The sequence below is a fragment of the Diadema antillarum genome, unplaced genomic scaffold (genome assembly GCF_040938485.1).
Source record: "Diadema antillarum isolate AM-2024a unplaced genomic scaffold, OU_Dant_1.0 seq00001148_RagTag, whole genome shotgun sequence".
Classification (NCBI taxonomy): Eukaryota; Metazoa; Echinodermata; class Echinoidea; order Diadematoida; family Diadematidae; genus Diadema; species Diadema antillarum.
In genome coordinates this window covers 423,107-446,947 of record NW_027271960.1, presented here as the reverse complement: position 1 = coordinate 446,947, position 23,841 = coordinate 423,107, and the positions used below count along the sequence as shown (strand labels likewise).

General features: G+C 38.4%; 2 protein-coding genes across 2 annotated transcripts in view; one reads left to right on the top strand and one right to left on the bottom strand.

The window, feature by feature from the left end:
* Positions 1-6,402, top strand: part of LOC139744236 (Fanconi anemia group D2 protein-like) — a 37,553-nt gene extending 31,151 nt beyond the window's left edge. The window contains exons 33-38 of the mRNA XM_071654679.1: positions 582-704; positions 1,331-1,532; positions 1,949-2,098; positions 2,802-2,948; positions 3,321-3,449; positions 6,142-6,402. Coding sequence (XP_071510780.1) covers positions 582-704; positions 1,331-1,532; positions 1,949-2,098; positions 2,802-2,948; positions 3,321-3,449; positions 6,142-6,207 — 817 coding nt within the window. The 3' untranslated portion in view covers positions 6,208-6,402. The remainder of the gene's footprint in view (positions 1-581; positions 705-1,330; positions 1,533-1,948; positions 2,099-2,801; positions 2,949-3,320; positions 3,450-6,141) is intronic.
* A 3,884-nt stretch (positions 6,403-10,286) lies between these two features.
* Positions 10,287-23,841, bottom strand: part of LOC139744235 (uncharacterized) — a 32,640-nt gene continuing 19,085 nt past the window's right edge. Inside the window, exons 11-27 of the mRNA XM_071654678.1 lie at positions 23,481-23,749; positions 22,572-22,821; positions 21,867-22,167; positions 21,089-21,267; positions 20,521-20,753; positions 19,951-20,014; positions 18,470-18,637; positions 17,557-17,863; positions 17,098-17,332; positions 16,151-16,334; positions 15,060-15,285; positions 14,435-14,575; positions 12,817-13,037; positions 12,260-12,461; positions 11,710-11,866; positions 11,177-11,232; positions 10,287-10,549 (exon numbers count right to left, since the gene is read on the bottom strand). Coding sequence (XP_071510779.1) covers positions 10,287-10,549; positions 11,177-11,232; positions 11,710-11,866; positions 12,260-12,461; positions 12,817-13,037; positions 14,435-14,575; positions 15,060-15,285; positions 16,151-16,334; positions 17,098-17,332; positions 17,557-17,863; positions 18,470-18,637; positions 19,951-20,014; positions 20,521-20,753; positions 21,089-21,267; positions 21,867-22,167; positions 22,572-22,821; positions 23,481-23,749 — 3,456 coding nt within the window. The remainder of the gene's footprint in view (positions 10,550-11,176; positions 11,233-11,709; positions 11,867-12,259; positions 12,462-12,816; positions 13,038-14,434; positions 14,576-15,059; positions 15,286-16,150; positions 16,335-17,097; positions 17,333-17,556; positions 17,864-18,469; positions 18,638-19,950; positions 20,015-20,520; positions 20,754-21,088; positions 21,268-21,866; positions 22,168-22,571; positions 22,822-23,480; positions 23,750-23,841) is intronic.

The following is a 23,841-nucleotide window of genomic DNA, read 5'->3' as shown; positions in this document are numbered from 1 at the left end:
TTCTTATTTATCATCATTACTTGTTGCATGTAGATGTTGTTTCTTGTTCAAAATTAGGCTGGATTCTGATGTGGTTGTTACAAGTATAGTTATGTATTAATTTTTTTGTCCCAAACATGCCCTCAGTTTTCATTGTGAGAAATCAAAAATTTGATTTATATGTCTCCTATATATTTTTAGAATCAATTCAGATTGCGTTCCGAGTTTCATATCAAAACAAATTAAGAAAGTCAGATATGTCATGTGACCAGTCAGAGATCACAATAGACAATGAATATGGCAGGAAGTTGTAGAAAATGAATGTCTACCTGGTTCTCCGCTTCTCTTACTTCATTAATTATTTTTCACAACTATTCAACTGAGGAATTCTGATATCACTGAATGAAATAAATCCAGAATGAAAAAAAAGAACAAAAACATGCTCTTTCTTACCATTGTCTGCAATTGTGTAGAGAAGTTGTGCTATGGCTGCAATTACAGATATCAATGTTTTTGTTTTAGTATGCTTCAACTTGATAGTGTGTGAAGGTGTGTATCCACTCACTTGTTGAGATGAGCCAATCTCTATGTGTTTGCTACAGGACCTATCTACACCATGTGGAGGATCCGCTGTCCACCATTGAGATGTTGACCACTGATGCCATTCCAGAGTTACTCCAAGGAAATAAGAATACAGTATCAGCACTCTTCCCAACTCTCAGCAGGTAGATAGAATGATACAGATATTTCTCCAAATTAAAGGAAACTAAGCTTCATCTATTTGGCATGGATTTATTTTGTATCAATCCTGCCCTGTTTTTTTTGTTTGTTAGTTTTTTTGAGGGGGTGGGGGTAAGGGTATGTATGTATTTTATATCTGTCAAGCATGGATAATGAATGAAGATGAATTAAGTATGATATCTTTTAATCTTCTTTTTTTCAGCACAGTTTACTTTGAAAAAAGAAAAGTCTCAGAACGGTTGAAAGAAAATACTTCTCCACCTTCTTCCCTTGGTTATTTGCCATCACCCCTGATCATCTTAACTAAACATGTTTTCCCCTTTAATATGCTTATTTCCTCTGGCTCATACCTAGTAATCGTTATGGTTTTTCATTTTACACAAGAAGCTCTGTTAGCCTGATTCAAAGTAAATGAGGATAAAAGATGAACCTTGCTATTAAATGTCAGAATAATGAATGAACAGGAAGTATGAACATCTTTAGCTACATAATGACATTACAGTTAATCATGTTTAAGTCTGTTGTGCTGTAGAAGGCAAAATAGGATTGAAAAAGTTTTATTCTGTTATGATGATATGTAGTGATTGCATGGTTTCCCTTCTCCCATCAGGAATTCACTCAGCTGTTATTATCACACCATGCTGAAGGAACTGGTCTCCAATGTCCAGCGTCTTCAGCCATCTCTCCAGTCATCAGCTGATGACCAGGGAGAAGTCTTTGACCGCTGGAGGTCTGCGGTCAAGGTCTTTGGAGGACTGGTTGGCATCATCAAGGCTTTTGATATGAGGACCAACTTAAAGTCACTCCTAAAGGTAGACTCACCATAATGTGTCTTGAGTCTTGTTTGTATGCAAGTGTCGTTTAGCTGCATTCAGTGAGATATTGTTCATTGCCTCATGAATAATAGATATATTTGTTTGTTTGATTTTGTTGTTTTTCCTTATAACTGTTTATGTATGACAGGATAAACCTTTGACACATTCAACTCCAGTAGCACCATAGATGACACATGGTAGTAAGACAGTGTTGCCTGATGTTAACCTTATTGCTATGATATTTACTGTGAAATTTGTTGAAACTTTAAGACATTGACGTGATGAATAAATACCAATTACTTGACTTCAGTTGAGAGTTGTGTGAAGCTGTATTTAGTTGTATTTTTCCTCACTTATGTGTGAAATATACCGAGATGGCTTAATTTTTTCCCCCCTGATCTTCTCATCCCCAGTATGGGCGTGTCTTCCTGGAAGTCTTCCTACGGCAGGGGATGCCCCTCATGGATAAGTTGTTCAGGACACAGAGGGATGATGTTCAGTCACTGCTGAAAATATTGCAGCAGGGTACAAGATCTCTGCAGCATGTTTGCAGTCACTCCAAGGTAAGGCATTTATTATACCAACGTATGAAGGATGTGCTAACAGTCACAATATTATATATTGTATAATAATGATATTATGCAATAATGATAATACATACATACAATTTCTATAGCTCCATTTTCCATTCTGATTAAATGCTCAAGGCGCTTTGCACCAAGGCAAGCGACTGAAAATACATACATCATAAAAGAAGAAGACGAAAATGAAGACATAAAAATCTGTCTTCAAAACGCACTGTAATGAACAAAATTGTACAAGTTTAGATAAGTTATTATCTAAACCTGTGCTTCTGTCTCTTGCTTTGAACCGGAAACCTCGAGTGCCAATTAGCTAAAAAGTAGGTCATCATGCGTAACAAAATACCAATCAGCAGACATGAATTATTTTTTTTTTTTTTATAGTAATATCTATATTCCACAGAATGCACATTACCAGATATTGCAAATATTCACTTTTACTGATGATTTTTTTAAAGATATGTATTTGGAAAAGAATGGACTCATACTTTTCATTAGCTTTAAATATATTTACTTCAAAATACATGATGAACCGTACATGCCTGTTTGATGCATACAGGCTACATAGGAGATCCATTCTCCATACTGTCTGTCATTAGAGTTTTTGTTTCCCACATCAGGTTGTTAAGACAGTGCTATTCTTTATATGCTGTGTGTCATCACTGAATTTCTTTGCCCACATCAGGTTGCCAAGGACATTGCTTTGACTAGCCATGTGCCACAAATGAAGAAACTTTTGGAGCAGTTTGTGTACCGAGTCAAAGCCATGCTTACGCTTCACAACTGTCTCGATGCATTTTGGGTCGGCAATTTAAAGAACAGAGACTTGAAGGTACAGTATGTCCCTAATATTCTACAAATCTTTCTTCTCAATGGTATTGTGAGGTCATGTGAGGTACTCTTTGATGGATTTTGCCCTGTTAGATACCTAAGACTTGGTAGATTTCATCCTAAAGAGCTTTTCTTTTTCTTGCAATGTAAAGATATATATGTTCAGCAAAGATAACAGAAAAAAGACATCCTGAAATGTAGACTAGCGCTCTTTCCATCATTAGACCAATGCCAATCTTTGACTACCCATTCATTCATACTTGTTTCATTGTTTGATACAACATTTTGAGTTAACTAATAACCAGTTGTGTTTCAGTTGACATTATTCAGACAGCTGTTCGCCCTCTGTATCCTCTGTTTCTCTGTAACACAGGGAGATGAGATTCCGTCCCAGATGTCGCGTGCAGACACGGAGGAAGATGAAGAGGAGGAGGAGGAGGATGGCGATTTGGGAAGTCAGCTGCTCTCTTCAGATGACAGTGATGATGAAGGTGACAAAGAGGTCAGTAGAAAGTCATGTTGGAAAATTTGCATGAGATATATTTGCTTTCATTGCATGATCAAGTTTTAATTGTTAATTGTGATGACACTCTAGTTCAGGGATTGCTTTAGAATGCATCATTCTTATGGGATACTTTTCAGTAAAGTTATAGAGGCAAAGAGATAAGTGGAAATACTCTGATTTTGAATAACATTGTGTAGCATTTGTAATGTAGTCTTTATACTTTAGTTTTTACAAAACCCCATTGAGATTTTCTGTCATATTCCATATTCTCCTCCAACGGCCAGTTTTGTGTGGAGTTAGAAAATAATCTTTTGAAAAAGTCAAAATGATTTTCAAATGTTGGTAAAAGTGCTTTAATTTTGAATGCTGCCAGAGAGATTGTAATGTTCTGTATTTGAGCCTGTTATGCTAAAGTGAGCACTGGAACCACCAAGTCTGAGTTGTCCTCCTCAAGTGATAATCATTCTAGTGGTGGTAAAAAGATATGAATACAGATATTTCTGTAATTCTTTCCTAGATTAAACCGTTGAGGATGAGCTGATTTTGCTATAACACACTGTTATTGTAGACTCCTGCCCGAGTATACTTGAGACTAGTTTTCAGTTGGATAAGACTACCATAACCTGGAGATTGTTACTATGTCTATTGTTGAAAGAAATGAAATAATGCTTGTCTTTTTATAAATGGATCTGAAAGCAGTTCTCAAAACTTAAGCATGTAAGTTAATTGATAGCCATTGCATTGAATTGAAATACCCAGAAAGTCTCCAAACGAAAGTCATTGTTATTATTTCAAGTATCCCAAAATGTTTTTTATCATGCCTCCACCAACGAAGTGGCCGGAGGCATTATGTTTTCGGGTCGTCCGTCCGTCCGTCCGTCCGTCCGTACGTCCGTACGTCCATCCCGTTTTGTTTTTGTCAACATCTCAAGAACCGTGAGGTGGTTTTGCATCAAACTTGAGGGTATATCCTGGGGGGATAATACTTTGTTTGGATTTTAGGGTCACAGGGTCAAAGGTCAAAGGTCACAGATCATTTTGTGAAAAAAAGGTTGAAATTTCATGTTTTTCTCCATATCAAGGCATTCAAGGTATCTTCATGGAACTTAGTATATATGCATGTACCGATGGGCAGTGATTATCTAGGGAAGTTGGGGGTTATGGGTCAAAGGTCAGGGGGTCAAAGGTCAAGGTCAACTCCTCAAAATATCACTACTTTCCTTATATTTATGCAATGCCTGAAGGATTTTTTAAAACTTGATGTATGCATGTATTACCCAATATATATTCTGTGGGAAGTTTCTTGCCAAAAGGTCAAAGGTCAGAAGGTCAAAGGTCAAGTGAAAGTGCTAAATTGCACTTTTTCCTCCATATCTCGAAAGTAACTCAAGGTATCATCGTGAAACTTACATATTTATGCATGTTCTACCTGACAGTGATTCTCTTTGGAGCTGTGAGGTCAAAGGTCAAAGGCCAGGTTTAGATAATACTATTTTACCATTTGATACTGAAATTATACTTTTTCTCAATACCTTGAAAATTACACAATGCATTAACTTATAAAAGGGTCAAAAGTCAAGTAAAAATCATCAGTTCCTCAAATACCTGCACTCTGACGTTTTAATCATTCATCCAATTGAACCTAGTTCTAGGAAAGTGAACATTCAGCACATTTGTGGCAAACCTGTCATTCTAATATTTGCCAATTGTGTGAAACTGTCATCACACATTGTCAAGACATTGTACTATAAAGATATTAGGAGAACCATGCATTATGGCGGAGGCATAGTGTAGTGATATTTCTTAGTTAATCATATTATCACAATACTGGTCATTATGGCCATTCCAACGCAATGTTTGCCTTACTTTTGTTCTCTATTTTCTATGGTCTGTGCTTTGTTATGCATCACCCTCTGTTGATATATTTGTGTATTTGTAATGTTTGGTGGAGCTTCTTATTAACAGTTGTCGTTAAAAGCATTCAGTATTGTAGTTATCATCAAGGTACTGTTAAAGGTCCTGTTTACCTTTGGGAGTAGTAGTGATTTGAAAAAAAAAAATGTTCAAGATATCACATTTGATGCATATATGTAGGTTTCTTGTATCACGAAACATCCTTCCATGTAAAAATGTTGCTATAAAGCATAAAATATCTGTTCCAAAAGTAAAACCTTTTTGTAGCTCTTACTTTATTCCACTGCTAGTGATCTGACAAGTGTAAAGTCATTGTTTATTTGTTTTGCTTTGTCCTTTTTCTCTGTTTTGTTTTGTTTAGTAAATATTGTTGATTTCTTGTATTTTGTTTAAGTTGTTAAAGCACTTTGCATCTGTTAAGAAAGAGCGCTATATAGATATTGGTTATTATTATTATTATTATTATTATTATTATTATTATTATTAATATTATTATTAATATTATTATTAATATTATTATTATCATTATTAAGTACAAGGAGATATCAGTATTTTTCTCAATAAACCATAACTGTAGACCTTCTAGTCTGGAAACATTCTTATTATAACTATTGTTCACATTTTGTTTGTTTAGTGATACTTAACATAGATTTTACAGATTTAAATTTACAGAAGTTATTTCTCTCCCTAACACACATTTCAGAACTATTTTGAAGCGCTAATGCTGGGTTTTTGTTTCATCTGCAAATGGTAAATTATACCTTTAATGTTACAGGAGGAGGCTGCTCCAGCAAAAGGCAATCAGTCAGACAGTGAGGTGTCCTGCAGTGAAAGTTTCTGATCTCCAGGATTATCACCTAGCAACAGGAGCTGAATCAACTCTTCCTTAACGTGTGGCTTCAAGTACAATGACCCGGTAATGCTGCCATCAACACTTGCAGTGATTATGGTCCTTGAAATCAGTCATTACCAGCAGGTACAACTCAAATTTATGACATAGTTTGGGTAGCTAGGGAGACTAGCTGTGGAATGTTGTCTTCTGGGGGGTGTTTAATCAACGTTTGTCAGTGCTGACAATCACCATAGTAACAGTCAGTGACCAGAGCATCTCATCCAATCAAAACCAAGGATTTGGCTGACATTGTCAGCGCTGACAACTTGTCAGAGCTGGCTATCGTTGATGAAACACCCCCCTGAAGTCTGAAAGTGAAGTTCACAGTGATGGATGATGTACATGTGCTTCCCCTATTTCATAACACTGGCCATTCAGAATGATTGAATACAGTATGTCTCTCCAAGTTTAACAATTAAACAAGGATTCCTTTGTGTCAGAGGTATAACCTGACTTGATATCAATCAATTCAATGATTTGTACAGTTTGTACTACATTTCATTCTCTATATACCTGGCTAGAGAAGAAATAGACTCATATTTCAATTTAGTTACAAACACAAGTGTATCAACCCTAACATTATACTAGTATCCGTGTACATACTTGCATATACTGTGCTTATAGGCAATGTTGGCAAAGATATGACCATATGAATCCGTGTTTGGGGGCCAATAAAAAAGGACAGTCTTGTTATTTTTAAGAGCTTCAGATGTTTGTTGTATTTGAACCCACTTTCCATATCATTTGTCTAGATTAAAGCATTTATAGTTGAATCTTGTCTTGTAAATCAAATGTAACAATGTTCTTTTTCATGAACTCCATGTGCTAGTCTGCAAACATTGCAATGCTCTGAGGACAGCATCATGTGTTGGGGATCGCTATATGATTGGTTTCACTTGCATTAATCAGCATGGCTCAATTTAATGTGGTTGTTTGGAGGCAACACCAACATCAGCACTAACAAAATATTAAAAAATTTCTTAAGATGAAGCAGTTGCATCCTTCTGAAATGCAGAATGCTTTCAAGTTGTATTGGAAAAACATGTGGTGACCATTTGCTTGACAAGTGAAGTTATAAGGATATGTACATATGTATAAATATTATCGTAATTGCTACCATCTGCACATTATCAAGGTGATGAAATGTCAAAATATCTAAGAGATATGGTTCTGTTCTTCTTTGATAGTGCACTTCACTTTGAAGAAAACAACGTGAGAACACAAGAACAGACTGAAGTTGTCTTCAACATAGGCTGTTTGTCATTTATTGATATTTCACTTTTCATAATTTCTGATCTACATATTCAACATCAAGGTCAAGTCTGAAGTGGGAAGATGTATGAAAGACATTACCATAAAAACCAAGATAATATTTGAGTTCATTCATAAACTGAAAGACATGAAGTTACTTTTTGAAAGAACTCAAAGTGCTCTGCACATCAGCAATAGAATTATTGATACAGTTAAATATGAAAGACTAATACTTTTGCCCTACCAAATGCTTATGACATTTCTGCTTTCAACCAGATACACCTCCAAAAGATATATACAGAACATGAAATTTCCCATGTATACTTACCTTGTAGATTTCAGTAAAAGGTATCAGATCATTTTATTTCTCTATCAGTGTACAGATTTTTACACATTTCAAGTTTGTCATATGTATTAAACTTTTGTCATTAAGAAACTTTTAAAGTTTAAATTATAGATTTATGTCGGAAATGATCGCTTCACATCTAAGCTGCTGAATACTTTGAATCGATGGTTAAATTATGGGTTGTCTCTTTCCTTCAGTGTAGCTCTTCCAGGTAAGATTGCGTTGCCGTGTTGCTTTCATTGTGAATCAAGTGTATTTTTCATTACACAGTTAGTTGTTACTTAGCATTCAAAAATGCAATTTCAGAAATATCAAGAGAAAAATAAAAAAGAAAGCCAGGGTGTTACCTTGTAAAATACTCAAGAAGCCATGTACTTTCATGACAAACTGAGATTTCTTTAAGCATTACATGGCTGAGCTTGTACAGAAACTGTTTGAAATCTGTACAATATTGCACTAGGTGTTTTAGCTGTACAAGAAACTTCGCTGTGTAACCAACTGACTGCTCATACAGTGGCAAGTATACCCATCATATTATTGTCTATACATACCTACATTGTACTACATATACAATGTATACAATTATGCAACTTGTACTTTCTGTAGAAGTTTGAAGTGTGCATGCAGGCACATGAATTGTAGGCTTTGCATGTATTTTTGCATTTTGCATAATCACAAGATATGTCACAGACTAATAGCAAAACTGATGATTATCAGATAATCTGGGTTAATTTTGTATTAAACAAAAGCAAACCTGCCAAAAAAGAAAGAATGAATATGCATGAATTAAAGTAAGCAAAAGTATAGAATAGTGGAGGGGTTTAAGTCTGAAGTTTCTGGCTTGATTTGGTTCAAGATTCTTGAGATACATGTACATGGCAGAGGGTAAATTCTGTTGAATGCATACATCTAAAGACATATATATTTCTTGAGCATTGTTAATGCATGCAGTGATGAAATCTGTTATGGTAACATACATGTATGTGTCCCATTGATATGTATTGTGGATAACAAGCCGAGGGAACTCCGTTCATATTTCATCTCGTAGACCTCTTAATGCGACTTCATACTGTCACATACCTGCCAACTGTTCAGTTTTAATCTGAATGATCAAATTTTTCACTAAAAGAAATCACGTGAATTTCAGTATGTTCTGATTTGGGAGAAATGTCTGTTAATAGTAAAGTATATGAAATTTATGACAGTTCAGATTTTAAAATATTTTTTCTGTGTTTGTCCGATTTATTAAATCTCAGGGTTGGCATGTATGCTGTCAATACACAAGCTAAATGGTGTAAATAAAATTGGAAATGCTTGATAGAAATTTAGGTAAATTATAGGGTAAGCTCACCAACTGCATAACACAAACCCTAAGGGGATATATACATCAAACTATAAAGATCTTTTAATAACAGTGAATATTCCAGTTCAATACTGAAAATAGAGTCATGTTTGGAAAACTACTTGTACAATGTATTCTGAAATTCACTCTTTTTAATATACATCTTTTTTGTACATTGAGTGTGGCTCTATGTGCCTTGAATAAATTATGTACAATTATTTCAATTCTGTTGGCATGATTATTTTGTTGATATTGCACATTTCACCAGCAGAAACCTTCATAAAGATTTGATGTTTGCTTTGAAGCAAATCAGATCATTTCACAAGAAGTTTGAAATGCCATGGCAGTAGTCTGGTGACACTGAAATCAGCCTTGGTAGTGATTGTGCCAAACCTTGGTGGTATGCCTGTCTGATGAGTGTTATTTAAGCACATGTCCAGTCTCCTTGTAGGAAGCAGTCATTTTGACAACATTCATTCCAGTTGATAGCTCTGTTCTTTATGCCATCAATATCACCTGTAAACAAGAGGTCATAGCATAGTGTCACTTGTTAGGATCTCACTTCTTCTTTTTTTGTGTGAAACAGTCATATTTATCATGTCTTTGGAACAGCTGGGTTGAAGATTGGTGCAAATGTCACCATTGGCCACCAGGGAAGTTTGTATTGTACAGCAACACTGTAGAAATCCAGGCACAGATATTTCATATTTTGGGGTTTAAATCAGACGCAAAAGTGGAGCTTACCAAGTGCAGTCTATGATATACCAAAATTCTAAAAGATCAAAACATAGCATTCTATCTGAAGACAGGAAGATGTTCTAATTAAGAGTGAGATTATTTTAGTCTGTGGTAAGAGCTAATAACTGCAGCAGAGTTGAACGTTTCAACATACCCATTTCTGTGACAAATGAAATGACTTTCCCGCCTCTCAAGTACAGAAAAACTTGGGATTGGATAACGTGTAAATTCAACTTGATGGTTTGGACTTATGTTTATATCAATATAGACACGGAGGCAGCTTTAGTAAGTATTCGTGTAGTATGTTAGCATGGTACATGTGTCGGAATTTATGAATAGTGTCGAAATATATCAAGCAACCAGCGTACCGTTTACCAGCCAGCCCAGATCAGAAATCACCAGTTCTTCAGCCGACTCCAGCGGTACGTCTACATAGATGACAAACCCTGGAGCTGACTGGGCGTCAGTCCAACGACTGTCTGGAATAGCGCTCCAGGAGAGCCCCGAGTCGCTACTCATGATGTAGTAGGGTGCAGACGAGTCGTGTGCAATCCCATAGAGAGTGTTGGTCGAGGGATCAAGGCCAATAATGTTACGCACTTTACTGCTGAGAGCTGTCAGAGAGATAGAACCAAAATCTAATGACAACATCAACATTAGCAATGCTTAAAACTCTCTTTGGAATGCCGAAAACAGTGGGCCTAGCTGTTGATATGATTTTGAGACTTTGGTGGACATTTGGTATATAAGTACTGTACTTCATGAGAATGCTGTTGGAATGTTCGCGGTTGATGGAAAGTGAGACTAGAGCTGCTTTGTGTCATAAATTTCATACTGCACTGCACAGACTTGAAAGCGCAATCCCCGCCCAAACAAACAAACAAAGCACGTCTGACAGTGCCAGAATTAAGTCTTCAGACCTTAGAAAAAGAACCGAAGAAATTGAAGAATTGAAAAGAATGAAATTAAAAGAATAGAAAAGAATTTGAATTGATGTATTTTGGAACGTTTGTCCTCTTGAATTTGCCTGCCAGAATTGCTCCACAATCTTCTAAAATATCCTACTTTCACAATGACCACACTAAAAAGTTATCTTAATTGTCTGAGTGATTGTTGATTACTGCACAAATAAGCAGTATGTACAGGGAAGCTGTATAAAAATATAATCCAAAGATCACTTCTTCCCCGTCTATCTAATGTCATGATCATTTGGAACGGCATGTCCCAGTGTAGCGTCTTACCTTTGGCAGCTAGTGACGATTCTCCCTGCAAACGTGTACACCTTCGAGTTGGTAACCTGCACAGATGACATTGAGACAAGTCAACATCAATTATAAAAACGCATATCGTAATGCTGTAGTATAATTAACCTCCTTGGTATAATCAGGGCAGTTTGTGAAATGGTTTGGCTGGGAAAGGAGAGACTGACGCGAGCTGTGTGTGTGTGTGTGTGTGTGTGTGTGTTGGGGGGGCAATCTTTCGTATGAGTGCCCCTTCCCCATATATGTACCTCGAATACTAGTAGTATTTTGTTCAGTATCGGAGGTATGGCAAACATTCAAATAATAAGTATATTAGGTTTTCTTGTGCTTCTGCGTTAATCAAATGGTGTATCAATGTCTGTAAGTAACTTTCACATCTTCATCACCAGTGAATTGCCAGTGATTGCTTCAATCAGTAGTGTTCACACTTTATAGATTCATGTATAGCTCCTGACCTACTCATACATCAAATATGATTACACTAGAATACCACATAAAACTTTTCTACTCACCGTTTGTTGAAGACGGATGTGACGCTATCAAGGTCTCTTTGAAGACCACTTGTTTTATCAGTCTGTGTGTCACACACGTACCCGAGAGAGTTCTGGTCGTCAGACAGTACACCTCGCTCGAACTCCTCCGGTAGACTAGCAGACTGTGAGCAGGTGTCTGCAAACACGAGGAATGGCTAAATCTTTAGGGTGATCTACGTGCAGTGCAGCAGGTTTACCCCAAACATTTCATGTACAAATGAATATTGATACATGTAATACAGTGTATGTGTCACTAACTGTATTTTGATTCATAGGCTACTTGTCAAAATCCTGCATTCCGTCTTGGAATAATTGCCCCTATTTGTTTATGACAGAACGTTTATAAGCCAAGTCCAATGGGAGTTCCATCAAGTACAGACAGAACATACACAAAGCTCTGTGTTTGAGCTCTAGGTACAAGCACTTTATAAACTTGCATCCAGTTATTCCCCATCCATGTACATAAAGGCTTAATAGCCATGTCCAATTTCATTTTTAATGTGTAAGTGATGGTAAATCCTGCACATACCGGTTTGCATAGGTTCGAGTGGGCATCCGTAAAACTCTGTTCTGAGAACGTTGAAAAGACGGTTGGCTGCATTAAAGTCATATTCCCCCAGTCTTATGATGACGTAACGTGCTTCCACCGGATAGGCCAAGTTGTGAGTAGCAACACGATCGTACTGACTGGTACTAGGATCAGGCGTCACATACACAGTGGAGTGGTCAAACTACATTCGCCATTCCACACAAATCACCAGGAATTGAAAGAAAAAGACGAGATTGTGCCATCAATATCATAGCTGTGATGAAGAAGATATTAAACTGATAAAGTTTGAGTAAGGGCAATTGAGTAATGCCAATTATTTCTGCCCTGTCATACAGTCATGTGTAGGGTGCGAACTACATAATATCATTTTACTTGATCAAGCTAATATCTCTCGCATTGATTCCAAGAAGTGAGCATTCAATTTGTGTATAGTCAATTAAAGTTTTAACATTGGTTTCAATTAGCAGATTGATGACATGCAAAACATCGCCTGTATGATACAGTAAGGGATAGTGGAGGAAATATTGTAGGCCTACCTCATTATCGGCTGGCTGTGCTTTGCGGTACACTACATCGTCCGTACTGTACAACAGCTCAAACTTGGCGATGTCTCCCTCAAACTCTGGCGTAGGGTCACTACCGGTCACCTTGGCCCCTCCTTGAGTAGCCAAGCCGGTCAGACCAACTCTTCGACCGAGGTCGACCTTGAGGTAGCGAGAGAAGAGGAAATCCCCTGCACGAGCTTCTGTCTTCCAGCCTTGGATCCGTCAAAGAATAAGGTGATAAGAAGAAAAAGAAAAAAAAAAAAACATATTTTAGCGCAACTGTCAAATGCAATACTCGGAGCTCTCACTCTGTGAGAAACTTCTATTCAGACTGGATCTGAAACGAGAGATCTTGGGTTAGAATTCCACCCGGTTATTTTTGTTTATAATGTTCCTCCTCCCCAACTGTAAAACGGGTACCGCGCGATGCTAAGCTGCCATGCTTGATGCGGTAATGATCTTGGCAGAAACCCAAGGCAGATTTTGTGTAGAGCGGAGATGAACCTGTCTTGGTAAAAGAAAAGACTATCATCTCCTGCCGATATTCGAGTAATGTTCGTTATTTGAAAGGTTCGTTAATCCGAAAACGACAAAAGTTCCAGAATAAAAAAAAAAAGATGAAATAACGTTCGTTAATCCGAAAATTTAATGATAGTGCGTGCAAGCAAACCTTCAGAATTGCGAACCTCATTTCATTTTCGGATTAACGAACCTTTGACATAACGAACTCTAAATCTTCGGAATAACGAACCTTCGGAATAACGAACTGTGAACCCGATATTATGGTGCATGACATCTTGGGTGTGCTGCTTCAACTTGTTCAATGCATTATTTACTTTTTTTTGGTCATTTATTTATTTTTTGTTTTATTCCAGAGGCAAGAAGTGTCCTAATATAATCATTGGTTTATGGAAGATTACTCAGAGTATCGAGGTAACATGTGAGAATCCCCCACCCTTTTCTCCCCCACTGAGGTCTTCTGTGCTGCCGTTTAATGAGACCAGTCTTATGTCTGTTTGTTTGTCTGCACGGGACATGGAGATGTCGATTGGGTCTTATTTATTTGTCGATGCTATGAACCGACCGACCGCGAGTGAAATGTTAAAATGTTTGATTTTGGGGGTAGACTTGCGAAATATTGTCTAACTCTAGCTTAAACATATCCTGCTAACAGATTCTAGCGTGTACCATGGCATGGCACATACAGTATTTATAAGCAAATGCTTCACTATTCAATCTAGTGCTCGTCACCTTCGCTATAGTATACAATTAAAATTCAATATATCAATTAGTATTAAGGCAAATTTCGCCCCGTCCACTCCCTATCACCCGTGATAAGTTAAAGTTCGTGCACCTGCTTTACTTTTGTTGGGTTAAAGTTCAGGGCCCTGTCTTATAAAACTTGTGATAGAAATCAATCAATCACAAATCTCTTGAAAGCTGCAATCAATCGCAACCTGGGATTGATTGATTGCAGTTCTCCGCCTTAATTTAAATCATAACTTTTTTATACGATGGATTTGCATTCAATCGTAAAGTTCTGATTGATTTGAATCAATCACAAGTCTTTATAAGACGGGGCCCAGGGGTTGAAGTTTTGAGTACTCACCTGTATTTGTGTTGAGTCTTGCATTTTGAGCAGCGGCCGTTGGGTCTGGCTCAGACGATGCCGATATCTGACAGTCTTCAATCGATCTATCTTCCATACCCAGAGAGGACGGGGATTCGCATGTCGCTTGGGGAATGTAGCCTCAAGGAGAATGACCAGAATTAAAAAGTACATGAATATGTTTTTCACCTCATGCAAAGCGGAGACGATGATTTTTACTTCCAAAGTAACATTGCGGATTATAGCAGTTGATAAGGAACCGAACAAGAGTCCTTGTATTTTTAATTCTGTTCAGAAAACCAACGCGAATAGGCCTATGTCAGGCTTAGTATCAAGTGCACGGCCAATTACACCTTTATTAGCAAAAGGGTCCACTCAAGAATGACAAAGTTATCTTACATGTTATAGAATGACAGTCAGATCATATTAAGTTTCAACATCACCATATACTGATCAAACAATTAATAGGGAGAAAATGAGGAAACCAACAAGAGCCTATTAGTAGTCGTGCTATGAAAGTGGTAATTTCATGCGCATAATATATCATGGTATAAATCTATACATTAGACATGACGTTTCTTACAGTTTCCGATTTCTACTTAGGTCAATTCAAATGAGAACTAACTATTTGATGTTGCTGACGACGTGGTGAACGAGTATGAAACTTCTGTCATGGGTGCGAAGAGCGTTTCTCCGTCCGGCACGCTGTTGCCAGCACGGTGGAGCATATTGTACGATGTTTGCATTGGTGTGACAGAACGCCATGGTGATTGGCCTTTGAACGAGTAGCTGGTGCTAATGGAGCAGTTTATCAGGAATGCGATGACATCGGTGAAGTACACATTTGGGAACTGTCCGAAGTAAATCACACCGAATATTTTGTGACCTTTAGGGAATCAGACACCCCTTTTATTTGCTCAGAATGCATGATTTCCAATCAAACTGGATAGTATTTGCTGATACCCGTTTGTCGTGTTTTTTTATTCATGCTGTCGAAGAATTTAATCCGATCTCATTGAATATGCTTCCTTTCAGCGGATTTATGAAAAACAAAACATATGCATGGTTTTAACAGTTTAAATTGACATGAAATAAGGAAAAGTTTTGTCAACCTTGTCTATTGTACTCTTTCAGGAATATTTGGCATAATACATAGGCTTGATAGTTTTCTGTCGAAATATATTTCTTTACAACACGTTACTTCTTCAATGAAATTATATGTAACTTTTCATCATACATGTGTGCTTTTAATGCAAAGTTGTTTTTTCTTTATTACAAACAAAATCTATATTTCTGACATGGCAATACTCATCATACCCTGGTTATTTTTGGTGTTTTGTTTGGTTTTGTTATGTTCTTTTCACTGATATTTCCCATCAAATCTTTAGCACTAAACGTATCACATATACAATATATGTCAACAGTACTCTTTGGATCAGAACCGAAGTTTATGGATGGTTGCCTTAATCCCGTCACATTCATAGCATCAAATGTTTTAAATGAAATCATATTTTATCACTTATTATTAACATGATCATTTGAACCTTTGCTATACGAGCTCCATCGTTATATTTGCGCATTTTTGAATAAGTGTATAAAACATTTTTGGCAGCAGGATGGAATGAGTGAGATAATGTTGGTTTGTTTTAGTGGTTTTCTTTTTGTCCTTGGAGGAGAGGCCTAGAGGAAGAGAGGGACAAATAATGATCGGCCTGCCTCAAATTGGAGTCCATTCGTGTCATTGGCCGTCACAGGGTAGCTAGCATCATTTGTCGATTCGTCCTCCTCCACCGACTCGAAGTTCATGTAAGGTGGAAGAAAAACGCGAAGCCTCGCGTTGAGTGCTTCGGCCGATGAGCTATCCGTGTGTTGGACAACTACTCTGTACCGCACGATGTCACTTTACGTGAAGACCAAAGAAGAGAATAATATAGAAGATAAGATTATGGATTCACAAGATATTAATGATTCTCATGGATGTAGCGTCAGTAAAGTTCACACGTAGACAACTTAATAGACGTACTTCGATTGAATAGATTATTGGTTTTGTTCACGTCCTGTGTACACCAGACCCTGAATCCAGTCCATTCATCAGACAGTTAAGATAAATGTTTACTCTGCGATAAACATAACGTAATTCACACGAATTCATCTAACAAATGACTTTTAAACGAACACTAACACTACAGAAGAAAAACTTTTCGTTAAATTATATATTTAGCGATAGAATAAACATAGAATAAGCAAAAGTGAACTGTTACAGCTTTGTCATTACCCATCACTCAAAAGCCAACGTGAGTCGTGTGTGGGTCTCAAAAACCAAAACAAAAAAAGTTATTGCACGCCTTTGTTTAAACTTTCCCGTCTTACACGTTGACTTTCTGCACACATTACCATGTAAGAATTATCCCACATTCTGCTCTACCCTATATCAAAGCTACACTGTATTAGCCCTTTTCCAGGATCTTTTGATGGAATCAAACTAACAATGGTTGATACCGATTCCATCACTGCCAGCACCATCACGGCAGACGATCATAAGTTCGGCATTGTCCAATTATGTCAATTGTACTGCATATCGTGTGTTATTTAGCAATACATTTTGATGTCTGGAAATCATGTTAATGAATATGAAATAAATGGAAACTGTGCATAATCCGCACCCGACAAGGAGGTTGTCATCATTACTGTCTATGGCGTATGAGACGTTGAGGTCGGGTTGCTCAGTACCACTGCGCGATGCTTCAATGTAGAGGTTCGAGACCCACACATACGCCGAGTCTAAACTCACACCGGAAGCCAAGACGTGCTGAGAGGCTTCAAATACTTCTTGCGAGTCCGTGAGCTGTACTGTCAACTCAATCACGATATCGTTAGCCTCCGCATCAAGCGAAGTTTCTGAAATTCAGACATGCACAAACAATCAAAGAAAGTCAAACTGACTGTGTCCAAAATCGTTTCCTCAGAAAAAGAGCAGTGAATCCTGCTAATCCTGAAAATCATCACAAAGTAGAGATTTACAGACATTCGTTCAAAAAGCCTTGAAAGCAAACTAAATCAAACGAACTAGTAGTGTATTATGGCATGATCCTTTTTAAGGTAAGGTAGTGAATAAGACTGACCGGTATTAGAGAGTGTTCCGAGAGACATTTTAGCCCGATCTTTCTGGCTGCTGCTTGGGTTGACGTAACTCGTAAAAGTTGCTGTTCGTCCTACGATGTCGCCTAGGCTGCTGACAATGTTAGAACCGACCTGGGAGACGACCACGCTTCGAACTACCAGACCAACGTAGGAAATATTGAGAGTAGTGATGATCTCAACGGACGTTTGTACGTCCTGGTCAGTCAGATTGATTGTGATGTTACAAGTTTCTTTTTCTCCTGGTGACATGGTGGCGATGGAGTCGGGACAGCCAAGTTGGAACGTACTCTATGCCAGTTATAAAGAACAACAGAAACATCTACTAGTTAGCGACTCATTCGTATATTTGCTCCCCCCCCCCCCCAAAAAAAAGAGAACAAACCAACACACACACACACACACACACACACACACACACAACTAACACTGCATTGTGGTATTTTTTTTTTTGCGTTTTGACTTATCCAAGTTGCACCTTCAAGATTGACAAAAGATGAGTAAAATCGATGCTGTCGATGGATGTGCACTGCAAATGCACAATATGCACAAATGACCGCTGACATGAAATCAAAATACTTTGATTCGGAAAATTCGTTATAATGAGGCAGAAACATGACAAAAGAAAAAAAGGAACAACGACAAATGATTGAATTCTCAAGAAAGCGGGTTAATGTATCATGTTGTTATGGTGTATGCAACATTGTATGTTAAATAAAAGTTAGTTTCAGTTGCAATTTGCGATACGTCTGTGGTGTACTTGTGATATATTTGATGTTTATTTTTAAATGTACAAAGAATTCCCATTGTAGACAATCAATCGATCAATCGATCAATCAGTCAGTCAATCAATCAAATAGAAATACACATTATAACGTTAAACTTGGGTGTACTAACGGTATAATTCTTGATTTCGGTAGCGTTGATCGCAAAGAATTCCAAGTACTCAGAATCAGAAGCTTCCGTTGCGCCCGTGTAAACTACCACTCGTGACGTCACATTGGCCGTGTCACCATGAGTAGCTCCAGAATCGTTCCGCGCTGATACAGTCACAGTGAAATCAATCTTTGTGGTAAAATAAACCAACAGAAGAGATATTAGAGGAGAGAAAACTCAGAGGAAAATGAATTCTCTGTCGCTGTTAATACAAAGACGACTGATCAATGTTAGGCCCCAGTCACATATAAACACGGATCTTCAAGGATCTACACGGTGATCCGGGGGGATCCAGGGATCGAGATCAGGGATGGTTTCGACCTCGATGAAGTGTCCACGAGCGTTGATATGACTGTACACACGGTTTCAACACGGCAGCTAAACGGATAAAGCCGGAAGAGCGCGGTGTCTACACGGACAAACACGGCATCTACACGGATCAACTTGACAGCTACACGGCAGCCACACGGACCATCCCGGATTGCTCTGCCAACACGGCAATCCCCGGATGACGCCGGATGTTTTTGACCTCCAAAAGTTGCCGTGTTGGCCTCCCGGATGTCCCCGGATCTACACGGACATACACGGATGTCAAAGGATGTCCAAGCCGTCAACACGGATCTCTCCCCAGATCACCCCGGATCAGATCCGGGGTGGTCCGGGGTGATCCGGGATGTCAAGTGACTGGGGCATTAACCCTAGTAAACTTAATTAAACTTAATGAATACGCTCGGATATTGATAAGCCATTTGTATCATAATATAGTCTTAAAAGAATTGTTAAATCAAGTGACAGTGATATCACTTCTATTCTAGTCCTGTTTACTTTATCCTAAAATGCTACTACTTTTGAAGAAAGTTTCCGTCATGACATTTGATTAAAAGAAAACTACCACACATCGTTTAAGAAAAAGTGTATTTTGACATTAAACATGTTAAATGCAATGAAAATCGTAGAATTTTCTATACACTAAAATGATGATTTTCAGTTAGCGGCGAGACAGTCCCGTTGGTATTATTAAAGACGGTTGTTTTGTCGGAGGTGACCAATGGGATGTCGTGTCCCATTACTATCAAATTTGTTCGGGCATATAATTTATTTGATTTCGTTTGATGCTATCATGAACCTATGCTGCTTTAGTTTTAGTTATCGTTGATAATTAACACTAACATAACTCATCGCAAGTTGCACTTATGTTTTTCATAGTTTCATTTTGTGAATTCAACTACTTTTTGTGAATTCAACTACTTTTTGTGATTGGAAATGTTTAATTACTTTGACCTGTTTATAGTTAGTTTTACCACGCGTTTCGTTCCATTCACACCGAGACACTAAAGCATTCCAGTACCGCTTTAAACAGGCCCGATGTCATCTGAGTACAGTAATTATAATCACGTTAAAGGCAAGCCTTGCAAGGAGAAAACAGAGCTTCCATCCTATACCTTGCAGTTTGTCGAGTCATCGTCCAAACACGCCACAAATCCTATGTTTGAGACAGCTCTCGAGCTAGAAAAACAGAATGATGATAAGACAAATAGTGTGATAAAACAAATCGAATCAACTTGTCCGTTTGTGTGTGTGTGTGTGTGTGTTTGTGTGTGTGAGCACTTTACGTTTTTAAATCCTCTACAAGTAGTTCCTTAAATTATTTCGAAAGGACCATCGATCAGTCGTATTATCTGCAGGTGATCTGCATGGGTAAAGATACCTCCAATGAGAACTTTTAATGGGGAGAACAGCAACAGCAACTAAAAACAAACAAACAAACAAACAAACACACACACACACTCATACAAACGCAAAAAACTAGAACTTCTAACTGATTAGATCATGTAGACAAACCGTGTGATTCAAAGAAAACTCTTTCAGACTTTCACGTACTGAGGTATGTAACATAAGGTGGATTGGATTGATAAACGTTTGATCTCCGCGGTATTAGCAAAAAATTGAGTGACAAAAGGACAAAGACGAATGATTCTGATGACAAGATACTCCTACGTCAGCAAACTTGCCCGTATGTTGTCACTAAGTCTGCTGACGTCAGACCCCCGATGCTGCTTCCGGTGGCAGTGAGTGTGAGGTCAGTGATCTCCAGCCACGCCATGTTTGTTTCATACTCAAGACGATAGCCCAACGACGTGTCTGCTGACGGCGTGATTGAGTGGATGAACGACGACGTTTTACCTATCTCGACGTCCTGGGCGAGCACTGACACGAAGTCAACTGCATGGTTGGGTAAGGTAGCCTATTGAAAATAGTGCACGTGGATATAGTTGAAAGGAACAGTACTTTATTTAAAAAACACCACAGTGCTTTATTTAAAAACGTCAATATGCTTCACATGAAATGAACAACCAGGGGCGGATCCAGGAATTCCGTAAAGAGGGGCGCCTTAACAAAATCAAAGGGGACGCATGCCCCCCGTTTTTCTTTTTCTTTTTGTTTTGATAAAAGATAAGGGGAGGGGGGCGGTGCGCCTCCGCCTGGATCCGCCACTGAAACAACATACCTGGAAAATGTAGATGATTTTGAATTATCAATGTTGAATTTGAAGTTTAAAAAACAACAACAAGCTCTTACCACTATCGGAATGGCAGAATTGTAATCTGCTGTGATGCTGGTTTCAGCGACCGTTAGATCGGCGTTAGGCCCGGAGCTAACAGAAGCACGGATGGAATGTTGTGACCCGTCAGTGACTGTGGTTCGATCTCCTTCCAACATGACCGTCAGAGTCAGGTTGACAGATGACGAACTTGTCACTGCAAATAGGAGTGAAATTTATTATACATTGCCATCAATTGGCTGAGTGATAATTTGTGTATTTAAGACACTTATACTTTATTTAAATTCTGTTTTTGTGCCATAGGCACTTATTGTGTGAATGATTTGGGATTATGAAATTAAAGGAATGGTATATTTTCGGTTGAGATTGTGCTTCAGGTTTTCAACTTCTTTATTTTTTCTTCTATTTTTCAGATATTGAGAAATCTCTTATGAAATACTGCATAAGAAAGATATAATTCTAAGAGGAAGAGAAAGTTTATTTGATGAAATTTGGATTGAAATGGCTCAGATATCAAAGCTGAATTCTCATCTCAAACAATACTATACCATCCCTTTAAAGACATGATAGCAGTATTAAGCAACAATCACGAACATAATCGTAATCATCACACGTGATAAGTCAGCACGTAACTTTGGTGCAGTGTTAAATCCTACATTGCATTATAGAATGTTTATTTCAAGCGTACACTAAGCGAAAGAGGGGGAGCATCAAAAAACAATTCTACATGGTGTTGGCGTGTGAGGGCCTGGGGTAAGGGCAAATGGTATGACACTCATTGGTGATGATACTTACTAGCAGCGCTAATAACTCCTAAGTCTAGATAAGCCTGTCGATTGGTTTTATCCCCGTCGAAGGACGAATACGAAGCTTCATTGTAGATTGGATCGCCGCAGGGGAGGTTAGAACCCCCGACCACGCCCTCCATGGACAATATACTAACTGTAGATTCCGCCACTGTTACGTTAACACTGCTCGCCAAACTGGTGTCGCTGGAAAACGTAAGGATGAGGAGAATGGTAGCTAGTGTACCAGGCGCCACCAGATTGTTTGCTGGTTCCGTGACAGTCAGATCGGATTCGACGCAGTTCGTACACTGTAAATAGCAAGTATATTCATAATATTGCGGTTCAGTGGCAACTGTTACATAGTCAGGTGTTTCAAAGCAGGTTGACTTTAGTTGTGGCCATATTCATTCATAGACTTATGACTTGCTTGGGATGAATAATCATTGCGGATAACGACTACATCGATGATGGGACATATAGGCACTTTAATTTTGATTAAACTTGAAATTTGACTTCTCCTGAAAACAAGAATGTCAGAACTTAAAATGAAACAAAAGGTTCAGATATTGATTCCTCTGTATCTACATTATCCAAAAAAAAAAAAGAAAGAAAGAAGAAGATTAGTCTGTGTAGCCCGAAATGGAAAACTATTAATTTGTTCTGCTAAAGTAAGTTTGGACTAAAGTAATTGTAAAGTGAAAATTCTTCGCACATTTTTCTCCCACTCTGTCACGTCGGTAATACCATCCACTGTAAAAGTCTCCAGGGCTGTGTTCCCTCCGCCGTTATAGGAAGCCGATACGGTGATCGTCCTCTGGCTCGTGAGATCAGCGTCATCCTGGACGACTCGTCTGATGAGGAACTCGACAACGAAGTGCTCTTCGATGCTACTCGTGTTTGCATTCAGGTTGGACACGATGCCTGAGCTGACTTCCACCTGCTCCCGAACATACGTCCCCTGTCTGTATGGGATGGAAATTGTGTTTGGTCAAGCATGCCTCGACTAGTAACATTCTAGCATTTTGTTTGGCTGTCGTTGCTTTGAGATTCTTGGCATTTTCTGTTTGTATTAAATATTGTATTGGGCGACCGTAATTAATGATTCGTTGACTTTATGTGTTGGCAGAGGACAGTCAAAATCTAACAAACAAACCTCAATGTATAGACAGTCGATACCAAGTTATTACAACACTTAAATGATTTCAGGGAACGCATACAATAATTGTACAAGCTATACAACTGTATTCCCTTTCAAAAGAGGAATGCGTAGATTGCGCGTGTGTGCAGAGGCCAATGGCAAACTTGCTAAAGAGAGGGTGATTAAATATGTGCATTTCTTTTCAATTTCAGCCTGATATCAAACTTCTGTGATTGTGTCGCTCAGTTTAACTCTATCTAATCTCTCAAACCAAATATTGCATCAAAATGAATATTGTGTAGATTGGCTGTTTAAGGTAAGATCTTTTGTTTGGCTGGAGACTGTCACCACACAGCAGCTGAACTCCATGACAGCAACAAGGATCAGTCTACTTTTCTCTCCCTTCTAGCTCTTTTTATTCTTCCTCTCCTCACCACTGCTCACCCCTTACACATCAGACTGTCTGTCTTACAATTTACTTACGATGAGGTCGATGTGACATCGACATTCTCCAAGTTATAAGGAAAACAACCCATTCCAGTGGTGGCGCTCTTCACACGTCCCTCACATACTCCCACCAGTTCCTTGTTGTTTTGGAGAGTCGTCGTAACCCTGACACTGATGTCGGAGAAGGTGGCGCCGGCGGGGAGGACGACCTCTACGTTGACCTTGGCAGAGGCGCCGTTGGGAAGCTGACAACTTGAGCCACTGCCGCATGTCACCGTTGTGTTGAAGAAAGGCGAACCAATTTGCTGCCGGGTGGGAGGGATGAATGACCGTCAAATTTAAGGTGGGCGAACACTGTGTCATTGCTGTCTTGAGCTGATGTAAAATATCTACGACA